The sequence below is a fragment of the Carya illinoinensis genome, chromosome 6, assembly GCF_018687715.1.
Source record: "Carya illinoinensis cultivar Pawnee chromosome 6, C.illinoinensisPawnee_v1, whole genome shotgun sequence".
NCBI classification, from domain to species: domain Eukaryota; kingdom Viridiplantae; phylum Streptophyta; class Magnoliopsida; order Fagales; family Juglandaceae; genus Carya; species Carya illinoinensis.
Window position 1 is genome coordinate 13,582,539 of NC_056757.1, and position 14,190 is coordinate 13,596,728.

General features: G+C 43.0%; 1 protein-coding gene across 1 annotated transcript; it reads right to left on the reverse strand.

Moving 5' to 3' along the window:
- Positions 1 to 12,899: 12,899 nt before the first annotated feature.
- Positions 12,900 to 13,574, reverse strand: LOC122312641. The gene has a single exon (XM_043127301.1). The coding sequence runs from the start codon at positions 13,572 to 13,574 to the stop codon at positions 12,900 to 12,902; it is 675 nt and encodes a 224-aa protein (XP_042983235.1).
- Between the last annotated feature and the right edge of the window lie 616 nt (positions 13,575 to 14,190).

Genomic DNA, 14,190 nt, shown 5'->3' on the forward strand with positions numbered 1-14,190 from the left:
TGTCAGGTTTGTTACTTATTTATTTAGTGACTATGTTGGAGTTGTGTACTGATTTGTGGAGTTGGAGGTGGTTGTTGGGAGTTGATTTGTGTTTAATGTAAATGATGAAGTTGATGGCCGGGGGAATGGGTTGGCTGTTTGAGTTACTACATGACTGTTCTTGTTGTATTATTGTAGAGTTAATTTTTTTTTTTTTTTGAAGCTGTATGGTTTGAGGAAGTGGCTATTTAGGTGGATTTTATGTTGGATTTTGGGTTTAAAAGGGGCTGGTTTGAGTTTAGTTAAATAGACTAGAGGCATATTGGTTTGGGTTACTCATTGAATTGAGAAATGTTTGTTTGCTTAGGTCATGGTATTGTTAGCGGTTGGACTCAAGACTAATATAAGAATAATGATAGCCTTACCACTATTCTACTACTCTTCTACTGGTTTTTTTTTAATTTTTTAATTGTTTTAAAATTTTATTTGTACTTAATAATTAAAAAAGTAGCTATCTGTAAAATTGTATATTTTTTAAAATTTTTCTTAATGATTAAATATATTAAAAAATACTTTAAAAAATAAAGAAAATATAAATACACTATAAATAGTAAAGTGATGGTAAAAGAGTTGTAAGACTATCATTAACCCTAATATAACGCATTGCAAAGGTTGAGATAAGTAGGGTTTTTATACTAGACTTCGCATAAAAATAAAATAAAATGAGGTTGACTTTTGAAGATATGCATGTTTATTTTCTTAAAAGACATCCCAAATTATTTGTTGCGGCATTACTCATGAGCTTTATATGAAAGAGAAAGTAATTTTGTCACGAATGGTGTAGAGATGAACTTATTCTTTTGCATATTGTTTTTGAACTTTGTAAAAATAGCGAAAATGAGATTCTTAAAGTTTTGTTGTGGTTAAGATGAAGATATTTTGATTTTGTTCTGTTGAATATGTTAAATGATCTAAAGATACTCAGTATTAAGTTTTGATATGATGTGATTGCTGAAAACCTTGATATAAGGCGTACAACCCCGCCATGGGTATAATAGTGGCATACAACCTCACCACGAGTATGATGTGGCACAATGCTACCATGGGGGTGAAACATGGAATATTGCCCAGCCACGGGTATAATGGTGATTTATAACACTACCACGAGGGTGAAACATGTTATACAGCCTAGCCAAGGGTATAATTGTGATGACCTGCTTTTGCTTGTATTTTCACTGAATGGTTGTTTTTAATTTAATTAATATATTAGTTTATTTATTTTAAATTAATGTGTTTTAATGGGTTTTTAATTTATTTGAGGTGGTGTTTAATTTATTTTATTCGTTTTACAGTTTTTAATCTCGTTCTCGGCGGATTTGTTTTGTTTTTCAGAGTGAGGATTGGACCTCATTTCTTTCCTACATCTTTTCTTTTCCCTTTTTCCTTTTTCTCTTTTTCTCTTTTCCTTCTTTTTTCTTTTTACTTTCTTTTTCTTTTTCTTCTTCCTTTTCTTTTTTCCTTCCCGCACGTAACCCCCCCCGTTCGTCTCTCTCTCTCTCTCTCCTCTCCCACGCCGGTTTCAGCCTCAGCCCTGACCCACGGCTGTCCAGCCACCGTGGTCGACACCACCCCCGCCGGTCGAACCCCCTCCTGCCGGCGCACCACCCCACCGAACCCCAGCCCCATCCGGCCAACCGTTTGGCTGGAAAACGCCCAACAAGCCCCACGATTTTTGCCCCGATCCGCCGCCATGGCTCCACCTCCGGCCACCACCTCTTCACCACTTCATCACCGGCTCCTTACCGTCCTAACCCACCCATTTCTGGCCTCTAATAGCCACCGGAACAGCTCCCACGGGCTAGCTTTCCATTTTGGAAAATCCGGCCATCAACCACCGTTTTCGCCGCCACCCACGGCCAAACTTCACTTCCACTAGCTTCATAATCATCCTTAGACCATTCCCTATCAATCCCAAGCCTTGGTTTGTCCCCGTTCAAAAGTGGGTATTTTACAACCCACGGCCACAGTGAATTTTCACTGTTACGTTGCTTTCCTTCCGCCATTTGCAATGTCGCAAGCTTTCTAAAAATACCGTATAGCGCTGTAAGTATTTTCCAAACCCTACTTTTAGATTTAAATATATTTTTCTCATTCAATAATTATTTGTTGTTGGTTGGCTGATTCCGGACTGAGTCCGAGGAGTTCGGGGGTCAGATGGATTGAGGACGGAGTGCTTGGTTTTGCTTGTTTGTGTTTGCTTGATTATTTGTGCTATGGGGCGTGAGTTGCATATTGTGTTTATGTGCATACTTTTTTAATCAAAAAAATCTCGTTTTATTGGCGTAAATGGTTTTTGGGTGCGTGTGTCTCACGAGCCCAAGCCGAGATGGGTTATTATCTCGGTGGAGCTCATCTGGTCACTCGGGAGTGGATAAAACTGAGTGACATTCCCTGAGTTCTCGCAGGGCGACGACCGGATCGCACGATACAGTAACGCTGTCGTGTCGACTCCGTGGTCCTTAGAGTGGCGGGGACTAGAGGATGGCCTGGCCAGGTACGTGCGAGGTGCGAGTCTGGGTATCGCTCGTTTAGGTGTCACATGCGTAGTCGTTACCTACGGTGTGACACAGAGCCAGGGTATGCGGGTGATCCCTAGGGGAGATCATGGTGCATGCATAACCGGATTGTTTTTATGGTTTTCGGATGTGGGCCATTTTCTGGGAAAATGGCGTTGCTTGGTTTTCGAGGTTTTTGATCCATTTTCTGGGAAAATGGTGATTTGGGCCATTATCTGGGATAATGGCGAGGCTTGGTTTTAAGGATATGTTTTTGTGGGCCAAATGGGTTTTTGGCGTGCATGTAAAAATCATGTTTTATGGCGCATGTGCATTGATTTTTATTTCATGCATATTGTTTGAGTTTTATATGTTTTTATCTAGTGGTGTTTGGAGTTTACTTACCTGCGGCACCATTTTTGGTACCGTAGATTTTGGTGCAGAGATCGAGGATGAGGAGGAGGAGGCTGAGCCCGAGGATGCGGCTCCGCCGGGGTGCTGATGTTATGTTTTGTATTTAGTTTAAAATTATATTTGTGTCTTGTAATATTTATTTATGTATGTTTTGAATAGCTTTGTATTAAACAAGAAAAATTCTGGTACTTAGTTATTGACTGGCTTTTCGCTGCATATTTTCTCGTGCACATTCGTCGCTTTTACACACACTTGGCACACGTCGATATGGTGATGACCTGTGATGTCATCATCCGGACGTCTCGATTTCCCCATGTCCATGCATGGGGATTTGGGGGCGTCACAGGTGGTATCAGAGCGGTTTGGCTCTGGGTAAAAACCACATGTCCCGTAGGTAGTACCAGAATGTTTTAAGGTTGTGTTTTAAAAAAAAAAAAATTTATGTTAAGTAAAGTTGTTATTTTTTTTGTTTATTTGTTTTATTTGTTTGAACTTGTTTGTTTGTTTTATTTATTTAGTTATGTTTTTGCAAGCTGGTTTCTTTTGTTTTGTGTGATGTGGTGTTGGTCTTTGGTTTTGTTTTTGTTTGTTGTTGGTTTTATTTGTTTTTGTTTTCTTAAAAGGGGTCAAAGGTTGTGGTAGTAGGAAAATGGGGAGGTCAAAGAAATCTACTCAAGAGCCACGGGACAATACATCAAGAGATGACTCCATAGCCCAAGCCATACGGCAGATGACGGAGTTTATGCAGCAAAATGTTAGGCCACAGCAGACAGGGCCTTGGCCACAACCAGGGGTACCTTGGCCACAACAAGGGGGTCCCTGGCCGCCACAAGGAGGGCCTTGTCCGCAACAAGAAGGACTTTGGCCGCAACCAGGAGGTCCTTGGCCATATCAGGGAGGGCCTTGGCTTTACTCGGGAAGATCTAGCAGTATGGTGCAAGCCGGATGCACCTATGAGCGCTTTCTGGTGCATAGGACCCCACACTTCACTTGAGAAGAGGATCCGCTTCAAGCTGAAAAGTGGATCAAAGACCTGGAAAGAACTTTTGAGGTGTGTGGTTGCACTGAGGTGCAACAGGTACTCTACACCAGCTATCTGTTGCAAGGCACCGCTTTTGATTGGTGGGATACCAAGAGGGTGATGTTAGAAGCAGAGTTGGGTTCATTCGCCGCTGTAACCTGGCAGCGCTTCAAGAAAGAATTTAACGACCGCTTCTTTCCCGCATCAGTAAGGAAGCAAAAGGCAAGAGAGTTCTCAAATTTGGTTCAAGGAGGCATGATAGTGGAACAGTACGCCCAAAGGTTTATAGAACTTGGGCGATTTGCTCCCCACCTTATCGCCACAGAGGAGATGCGAGCTGAGCGTTTTCAGGGGGGACTATGCCCTGATATACGCCGTATGGTGGTCATCCATCGGATATCCACTTTTCAGGACTTAGTGGATGTGGCCACCCTTGTGGAGCGAGAGAATAATCTGAGTATGGGCTCCCCTCCGGGTCATAAGAGGCGGAGTTTTTCTGGTGAAGAAAGCAGCTCGGGTTCGCCTCAGAAATTTGTTTAGCGGACCGGAACTCGACCGCAAGCATCCTCAGGTGTTCGCATGGGAGGACGTGTGCCTGTTTGCGGAGTTTGTAATAGAGCCCATGTGGGTGAGTGCCATTCTGGTGGGCCTTGATGTTATAATTGTGGCCAGCAGGGCCACTTTGCCCGAGAATGTCCAAGAACATCTCAAGGAAGCCGTGGAGGTAGACGCAGTGGAAGAACAAATCCAAGGCAAGCAGTGCAAGCCCGGGTCTATGCTGTCACACCCGGAGATGTGGATGACGAGGCGCCAGCGACCCATGATGCTGGAGTAATTACAGGTATGGATTAATTTGATTCTATGTTGGATTTAATTTTGGTGTATTTGGTTTCTCCTTTGTTTTTTTTTGGATTTCATGGGTTGTGTGTTTGGTTCAGGGAGAGTCCGTTTGTATGAGTTTTATGCTTGCACTTTGTTTGATTCCGGTGCTTCACTGTCATTTGTATCTTTCACGTTTGCGCGGATGTGTAATTTGGTCACGGAACCTTTGCCAAAGTCTTTGGTGGTGGCTTTACTCGATGGTGAAATGGTATGGTGCTCCAAGGTTGCGTTGGGATGCCCGTTAAATTTTGATGGAAGGTTCTTGGATGTTGATTTGGTTGTGTTTAAGCTGTTGGGTTTTGATATCATCCTCGGGATGGATTGGCTATACCGATATTCTGCGAGTATTAATTGCAGAAGTCGGGTAATTACCTTTCAGCTTCCAGATGGTGATTGTCTGGAATTTGTGGGGAGTAAGTTAAAAGAAAAGCCGGTAATTATATCGGCAATTCAAGCAAGAAGAGAGATTGCATGGGGAGCAGATGCATTCTTAGTTCAGATGGTGTCTACGCCGTCTGAGAAGAAGTCTTTGGTAGACATTCCAGTTGTGGAAGAATTCCCCGATGTGTTTGTGGATGACTTGCCCGGACTACCCCCTGTTCGGGAAATGGAGTTTGTTATAGACTTGGAACCTAGAGCAGCTCCTGTACATAAAGCTCCTTATCGCATGGCACCGGCTGAATTAAAAGAGTTGAAGGCTTAGTTGCAAGAGCTGGTAGATAAGGGATTTATTCAGCCTAGTACTTCGCCGTGGGGTGCGCCAGTGTTGTTCGTTAAAAAGAAAGATGGAACCCTCCTTATGTGCATAGATTATCGGGAATTAAACAAGGTGACCATCAAAAATAAATATCCTCTCCCGCGGATCGACGATTTATTTGATCAGCTTCAAGGAGCAGCCGTGTTCTCGAAGATTGATTTGAGGTCGGGATACTACTAGCTGAGGATCAGAGACAAGGATGTGCCTAAAACTGCTTTCAGGTCGAGGTATGAGCATTATGAATTTAAGGTGATGCCGTTTGGGTTAGCTAATGCCCCTGCCACTTTCATGGATTTAATGAATCGAGTATTTCGACCTTATCTGGATTCCTTTGTAGTAGTGTGTAAGCATAGCCCTGTAAGTATTTTCCAAACCCTACTTTTAGATTTAAATATATTTTGTTCATTCAATAATTATTTGTTGTTGGTTGGCTGATTCCGGACTGAGTCCGAGGAGTTCGGGGGTCGGATGGATTGAGGACGGAGTGCTTGGTTTTGCTTGTTTGTGTTTGCTTGATTATTTGTGCTATGGGGCGTGAGTTGCATATTGTGTTTATGTGCATACTGTTTTAATCGAAAAAATCCCGTTTTATTGGCGTAAATGGTTTTTGGGTGCGTGTGTCTTACTACCCCAAGCCGGGATGGGTTATTATGTCGGTGGAGCTCCTCTGGTCACTCGGGAGTGGATAAAACTGAGTGACATTCCCTGAGTTGTCGCAGGGCGACGACCGGATCGCACGATACAGTAACGCTGTTGTGTCGACTCCGTGGTCCCTAGAGTGGCGGGGACTAGAGGATGGCCTGGCCAGGTACGCGCGAGGCGCGAGTCTGGGCATCGCTCGTTTAGGTGTCACATGCGTAGTCGTTACCTACAGTGTGACACAGAGCCAGGGTATGCGGGTGATCCCTAGGGGAGATCATGGTGCATGCATAACCGGATTGTTTTTATGGTTTTCTGATGTGGGCCATTTTCTGGGAAAATGCCGATGCTTGGTTTCCGAGGTTTTTGATCAATTTTCTGGGAAAATGGTGGTTTTGGCCATTATCTGGGATAATGGCGAGGCTTGGTTTTAAGGATATGTTTTTGTGGGCCAAATGGGTTTTTTGCAAGCGTGTAAAAATCATGTTTTATGGCGCATGTGCATTGGTTTTTATTTCATGCATATTGTTTGAGTTTTATATGTTTTTATCTAGTGGTGTTTGGAGTTTACTTACCTGCGGCACCATTTTTGGTACCGTAGATTTTGGTGCAGAGATCGAGAATGAGGAGGAGGAGGCTGAACCCGAGGTTGCGGCTCCGCCGGGGTGCTAATGTTATGTTTTGTATTTAGTTTAAAATTATATTTGTGTCTTGTAATATTTATTTATGTATGTTTTGAATAGCTTTGTATTAAACAAGAAAAATTCTGGTACTTAGTTATTAACTGGCTTTTCGCTGCATATTTTCTCGTGCACATTTGTCGCTTTTACACACACTTGGCACACGTCGATAGGGTGATGACCCGTGATGTCATCATTCGGACGTCTCGATTTCCTTGTGCAGCGAAAAGCCAGTTAATAACTAAGTATCAGAATTTTTCTTGTTTAATACAAAGCTGTTCAAAACATATATATTAAAATATTACAAATCACAGATATTGTTTCAAACCCAACTAACCGGCCGGATGGAGGAGATTTTTGGTGAGAGTGATCACCGGCCGGAGGGGGTTCGAATGGTGGGGGTGGTGTTGAATACGGCGGCCGGAAGGCGGCGGTCTGAGTGAAGAGGCTGGTCGGCAACGAGGAGAGGGAAAGAGGAGTGCAGCGCGCGGGGAGGAAGGAGGGAAAAGAAAGAAAGAAGAAAAAAGAAAAAGAAGGAAAAGAAAAAGAAAAGGAAAGGGAAAAAGAAAAAGAAAAAGAAAAGAAAAGAGGGAGAAAGAAAATGAGGTCCAATCCTCACTTCCTGAATCCAAAAACTGATCCGCCGAAAACGATTTTAAAAATATAAAACGACTAAAATAAATTAAACACCACATCAAATAAAATAAAAACCAATTTAAAATACAATAATTTAGAATAAAAGGACTACTATATTAATTAAATTAAAAACCCCTTCAGTGAAAATACATCCTCCCCCCTTAAAAACAAACTTCGTCCTCGAAATTTGCAAGATCAAACAGCAACTTGAAACAAACCACATGATTCCACTGAGACTCAGATTAAGAAACGTACCGTCATTACTTAAACAAGTAGGGGTACTGCTCCCTCATGTCAGCTACTCTCTCCCAAGAGAAATCTTGAGCTAACGGATCTCACCATGCCACCTTAATCAAAGGTATCGTCTTAGACCTCAACTATTGCTCTTTCCAATCCATGATCTGTGACGGAACAACCTCATAAGTAAGGTCTGGTTGCAACTGAGTACTCTCTGGGTCGACAAAGCGTGGCTCTTGTTGACCAAAACTCTTCTTCAAGGATGATACATGGAAGACATCATGAATATCCCCAAAATATTCTAGCAAAGCAACTCTATAAGCGACGGACCCTACCTTCTCCAAAATCTGAAAAGGGCCCATATACCTCGGATCCAGTTTCCTCCTCTTACCAAAACGCTTAACTCCTTTCATGGGAGAGACTTTGAGATAAACCCAATCACCTTCTTCAAAAGATAACTCTCTCCTCCTGGTATCATCATAGTTTTTTTGATGACTCTGAGTTGCCGTCATTTTATCCCTGATAATCCAAACTTGGCTTTGCATCTCCTGAATTATTTCGGGCCCAATTATCTTACTCTCCCCGACTTCATCCCAACACAAAGGCGATTTTCACTTCCTTCCATAAAGAGCTTCATAAGGAGCCATCTGGATGGTCGCATGAAAGCTGTTATTATACGCAAACTCTATGAGCCGCAAGTAATTTTCCCAACTCCCTTGAAATTCCATGACACATGCTCGCAACATATCTTCAAGGGTCTGAATGGTGCTCTTTGATTGGCCATCCGTCTACGGGTGATATGCAGTACTGAACTTCAACTTAGTACCCAATGCTATCTGCAAACTTTTCCAAAACTGAGACGTGAACCTTGGGTCCCGATCCAACAAAATACACTTCGGTATACTGTGCAGCCGCACTATCTCTTTCACATACAAGCGTGTCAACTTACCCAAGGAATCAGTGTTATTGACAGGTAAGAAATGAGCACTCTTCATTAACTGGTCAACAATCGCCCAAACAGAATTCTTCCCATAGGAGTCCTCGGCAAGCCTACCACAAAATCCATCGTGATGTCGTCCCACTTCCACTCAGGAATAGGGAGGGGTTAGAGCATACCGACGGGTCTTTGGTGCTCGGCCTTGACTTGAGGGCATGTCTGGCATTTCTCAACATACAAGGCAATATCCTTCTTCATTCCATCCCATCAATAACTTTTCTTCAAGTCCTGGTACATTTTCGTACTGCCGAGATGAACTGAATAAGGGGCTGCATGAGCTTCTGCCATGATCCGCTCCTTGAATTCTGAATCTTTGGGGACCACATTTACGATCTCGGAACCGAAGAATTCCATCTTTATCCATACTATAATGCAACGGCCCTCGAGATTTTCTGACTCTTTTCCTGATATCTAACAGCTTCAGATCCTTCCTTTGAAGAGTCTTCAATTCCTCAAAATCAGCTATTCGAATATCAAGAATTGAAGATAATACCTCCACTTGCTGTGAACTTTCAATAAGGAGTCTTCTCATCCCGCAAAGCAAAGAATCCAATCTTGATGACTCGGCCTCATCTTCCAAGTACGATTTTCGACTCAAAGCATCAGCAACTATATTTACCTTCCCTGAATGATACTTGATCTCGCACTGGTAGTTACTGATTAGCTCTAGCCATCGCCTCTGCCTCATGTTCAGATTCTTTTGGGAAAACAAGTGCTTCAAGCTCTTGTGATCGGTGTATACTTCACAAGCTTCCCCATACAAAAAGTGCCGCCAGATCTTGAGAGCAAAAACAATCGCAGCCAATTCCAAATCGTGCGTCGGATAATTCTTCTCATGATCCTTTAGCTAATGGGATGCATAAGCAACAACCTGTCCTTCCTACATAAGGACACAACCCAATCCAAATTTAGACGCATCACTGAAGACTACAAATGGCTTATGCGATTCTAGAAGCGCCAACATTGGTGCAGTCGTCAACCTGTTCCTCAATTCTTGGAACTTCTCTCACACTTATCTGACCAAATAAATTCTGCGTTCTTTCTAGTCAAAGCTGTGAGAGGTCTGGATAGGCGAGAAAATCCCTCCACAAATCTTCGGTAATATCCGGCAAGTCCCAAGAAACTCCGGATCTCACGCACTATCATCGGAATCCATGAAAGTAGCAGGGGCATTGGCTAACCCAAACTGCATCACCTAAAATTCATAATGCCCATATCTCGACCTGAAAGCAATTTTGGGCACATCCTTGTCTCTTATCCTCAACTGGTAGTATCCTGACCTCAGATCAATCTTTGAGAACACAGCTGCTCCTTGAAGCTGATCAAATAAATCATCGATCCGTGGGAGAAGATATTTATTCTTGATGGTCACCTTATTTAATTCCCGATAATCAATGCACATACGGAGGGTTCCATCTTTCTTTTTAACAAATAGCACTAGCGCACCCCACGGCGAAGTACTTGGTTGAATGAACCCCTTACCTACCAACTCTTGCAACTGAGTCTTCAACTCTTTTAATTCAGCCGGTGCCATGCGGTAAGGAGCTTTATGTACAGGAGCTGCTCTAGGTTCCAAGTCTATAACAAATCCCATTTCATGAACAGGGGGTAGCCCAGGCAAGTCATCCACAAACACGTCCAAAAATTCTTCCACAATGGGGATATCTACCAAAGACTTCTTCTCAGACGGCGTAGACACCATCTAGATTAAGAAGGCATCCACTCCCTATGCAATCTCTCTCCTTGCTTGAATTGCCGATATAATTACCGACTTTTCTTTTAGTTTACTCCCTGCAAATTCCAGACAATCACCATCTGGAAGCTAAAAGCTAATTACCCGACTTCTACAATTAATACTTGCAGAATATCAGTATAGCCAATCCATCCCAAGGATGATATCGAAACCCAATAGCTTAAACACAACCAAATCAGCATCCAAAAACCTTCCATCAAAATTTAATGGGCAACCCAAAGCAACCTTGAAACACTATACTACTTCACCATTTGGTAGAGCCACTACCAACGACTTTGGCAAAGGTTCCGTAACCAAATTACATATCCGAGCAAAAGTGGAAGATACAAATGACTGTGAAGCACCCGAATCAAATAAAGTGCAAGCATAAAACTCATATAAACAGACTCTCCCTGAACCAAACACATTAACCCATGAAATCCAAAAACAAAAAAGAAACTCAAACACACCAAAAATCAAATCCAACATTAAATTAAATTAGATCCATACCTGTAATTACTCCAGCATCATGGGTTGTTGGTGCCTCATCATCAACATCTCCGGGTGTGACAGCATAAACCCGGGCTTGCACTGTTTGCCTTTGATTTGTTCTTCCACCTCGTCTACCTCCACGGCTTCCTTGAATTAGCCTAGGGTACTCACGAGCAAAGTGCCCCTGCTGACCACAATTATAGCATCGAGCCCCACCAAAAGGGCAGTCACCCACATGGGCTGAATTACAAACACTGCAAATTGGCACCGGTCCTCCCATACGAACATTCGAGGTCGCTTGGGGTCGAGTCCCGGTCCGCTGAACAAATTTCTGAGGAGAACCAGAGCTACTTCCTTCGCCTAAAAAACTCCACCTCTTATGTCCTGGAGGGGAGCCCATACTCAGATTATTCTCTCGCTCCGTAAGAGTGGCCAAGTTCACTAAATCCTGGAAAGTGGATATCCAGTGGCAGACCACCATTCTGCGTATATCAGGATGCAGACCCTACTGGAAACACTCGGCCTGCATCTCCTCCGAGACGATGAGGTGGGGAGCAAATCGCCCAAGTTCTATAAATCTTCGGGCGTACTGTTCCACGGTCATGCTCCCTTGGACCAAGTTTGAGGATTCTCTTGCTTTTTGCCACCTCACAGAAGCGGGAAAGAATTGATCATTAAATTCTATCTTGAAGTGCTGCCAGGTCACAGCAGCAAAAGAGCCCAATTCTGACTCTAGCATCACTCTTTTTGTATCCCACCACTCAGAAGCAGTGCCTTGCAACAGATAGCTGGCGTATAGTACTTGTTGCGCCTCAGTGCAACCACATACTTCAAAGGTCCTCTCTAAATCTCTGACCCACTTCTCAGTCTAAAGTGGATCCTCTTCTCCAGTGAAGGGTGGAGTTCTATGCGCTAGAAAGTGCTCATAGGTGCATCCAGCTTGCACCATTCCACTAGGCCCTTCTTGTAGCCAAGGCCCTCCTTGTTGTGGCCAAGGACCTCCGTGTTGTGGCCAAGACTCTTCTTGTTGTGGCCAAGGCCCTCCTTGTTGAGCCCTAAAATTCTGTTGCTTGGACTCAGTCATCTGCCATATTGCTTGAGCTATAGAATCGTCTCTCGGTCTATCGTCACGAGGCTCTTGAGTAGATTTTCTTGGCCTCACCATTTTTCCTACCACAACACAACCTTTGGCCCCCTTTAAGAAAAAAAATAAAAACCAACAACATAAAATCAAAAACTAGAAACCAAAACCACATAACAAGAAACAAAAAGAAACCAGCATGCAATAACATAACTAATAAATAAATACAAGAAAACAAGCTCAAATAAATTCAAAACAAATAAAACAAATCAAATAGCGACTTTACTTAAAATGAATTTAAAAACATTCTGGTACTCCCTACGGGACATGTGGTTTTACCCAGAGCCAAATCGCTTTGATACCACTTGTGATGCCCCCAAATCCCCACATACAGACACGGGGAAATCGAGACGTCTGAATGATGACAACACGGGTCACCAGCCTATCGACAAGTGCCAAGTGTGTGTATAAGCAACAAATGTGCAAAAGGAAATACGTAGCGGATAACGAAAGTCATATAACTAAGTACCAGAATTTTTCTTGTTTAATACAAAGCTATTCAAAACATACATATTAAAATATTAAAAATCACAGATATTGTTTCAAAACCAACTACAAAGCATAACTCCAACTTAGAACTCCGGCAGAGCCGCATCCTCGGACTCAGCCTCCTCCTCTTCCTCAAACTCTACACCAAAATCTACGGTACCAAAAATTGTGCCACAGGTAAGTAAGATCCAAACACCACTAGATAAAAGCATATTTGTTTTTTTTTTGAAAGGATCATCTGCATTTCATTAGAATAAATGCTGGATACATGGAGGGTAATCCTCCAAAAGGATACAATCCTCTGAACAAATCAGAGCATACTTTGCTAGAGTATGGGCAATTACATTCAACTCTCTAGGAACATGATGAATTGACCACTCTTGGAACCTTGACAACAAGGACTTGACATCTCTAATTACCATACCAACAGCACTCCAGTTTTCTTCCACACCTTGGACAGCCTGAACCACATTGAGAGCATCACCTTCTAAGACAATATGAGTTAAACCCAGTTCAGCACACAAGGTGGTGGCTCTCAGTGCTGCTGCCGCTTCCCCAAGCAAAGGATCAGGAGTTAGAGTAATGGAAGAACATAGAGAGGCTGTGACCAAACCTTCTGAGTCTCTTACAATCACCCCAATCCCAACTTTGGAACTACCTTTATCAATGGCTGCATCCCAATTGGCTTTGAAGAAAGCTGGTGGAGGAGCAGACCATTTGGATCCAGATACTACCTGGTGCTTAACCTGCTTTACCCCACTTTCCACCCAAGAATCAATGGCTTCCATCTCAGCATGAACCTGCTTTGACACCTGAGAAGGGGATTTAAATTTATTCTCAAAGATCCAGGTGTTTCTCCTCTGCAACACTGCCTTAGCTGTTACTGCAATTTCTGTCAGTTCTCTCTTGGACAGCTGGTTCATAGTGGCACTAGGATTTCTTTGAAAGAACCATTCAGGATATCCAGCTTCTTAACCCTTCTTGAGCTTTTTGACCACACGTCTTGAGCTGCTGCACAAGTCCATAGAGCACGTGAGACTGATTCAGGATACTTGAGACATATTGGGCATAAAGGAGACTTCAACACCTTTCTCTTAAACAAATTCGAATTCGTAGCTAGGGACTCCCTTACAGCCCTCCACAAAAAGCTTTTGGTGGCTTGAGGAGCTTGAAGGCCCCATATCTTGTTCCAAAAACCCGAAGAGCACTGTTTTTCTGAGGGTTGGCCTTTGCTGTCTTCTCTGATGGAGCCTTGTAAGTGGTAAGCACTTCTCACTGTGAACCTCCCATTTCTCGAGCATCTCCAGGTCAAAACATCTTGGTTCCTGCATGGGCTAAGGGTCATCTTGCAAATTGAGCTTGCCTCAGTTTCTGAAAAAATAGCTTGGATGAGAGGTAGATCCCACTGCATTGTATCTCGGTTAATAAGTTCAGAAACTGTTGCATCAGCATTGAGGATGGAAATAGGAGATTGCACTCTATAGGTTGAGGGGCATGGTAGCCATTTATCTTGTCAAATCTTCACCTTTTGTCCATTCC

Coding starts and splice junctions, on each gene's coding strand:
- LOC122312641 (XM_043127301.1), bottom strand. CDS start 13,574: ATGAACCAGCTGTCCAAGAGAGAACTGACAGAAATTGCAGTAACAGCT.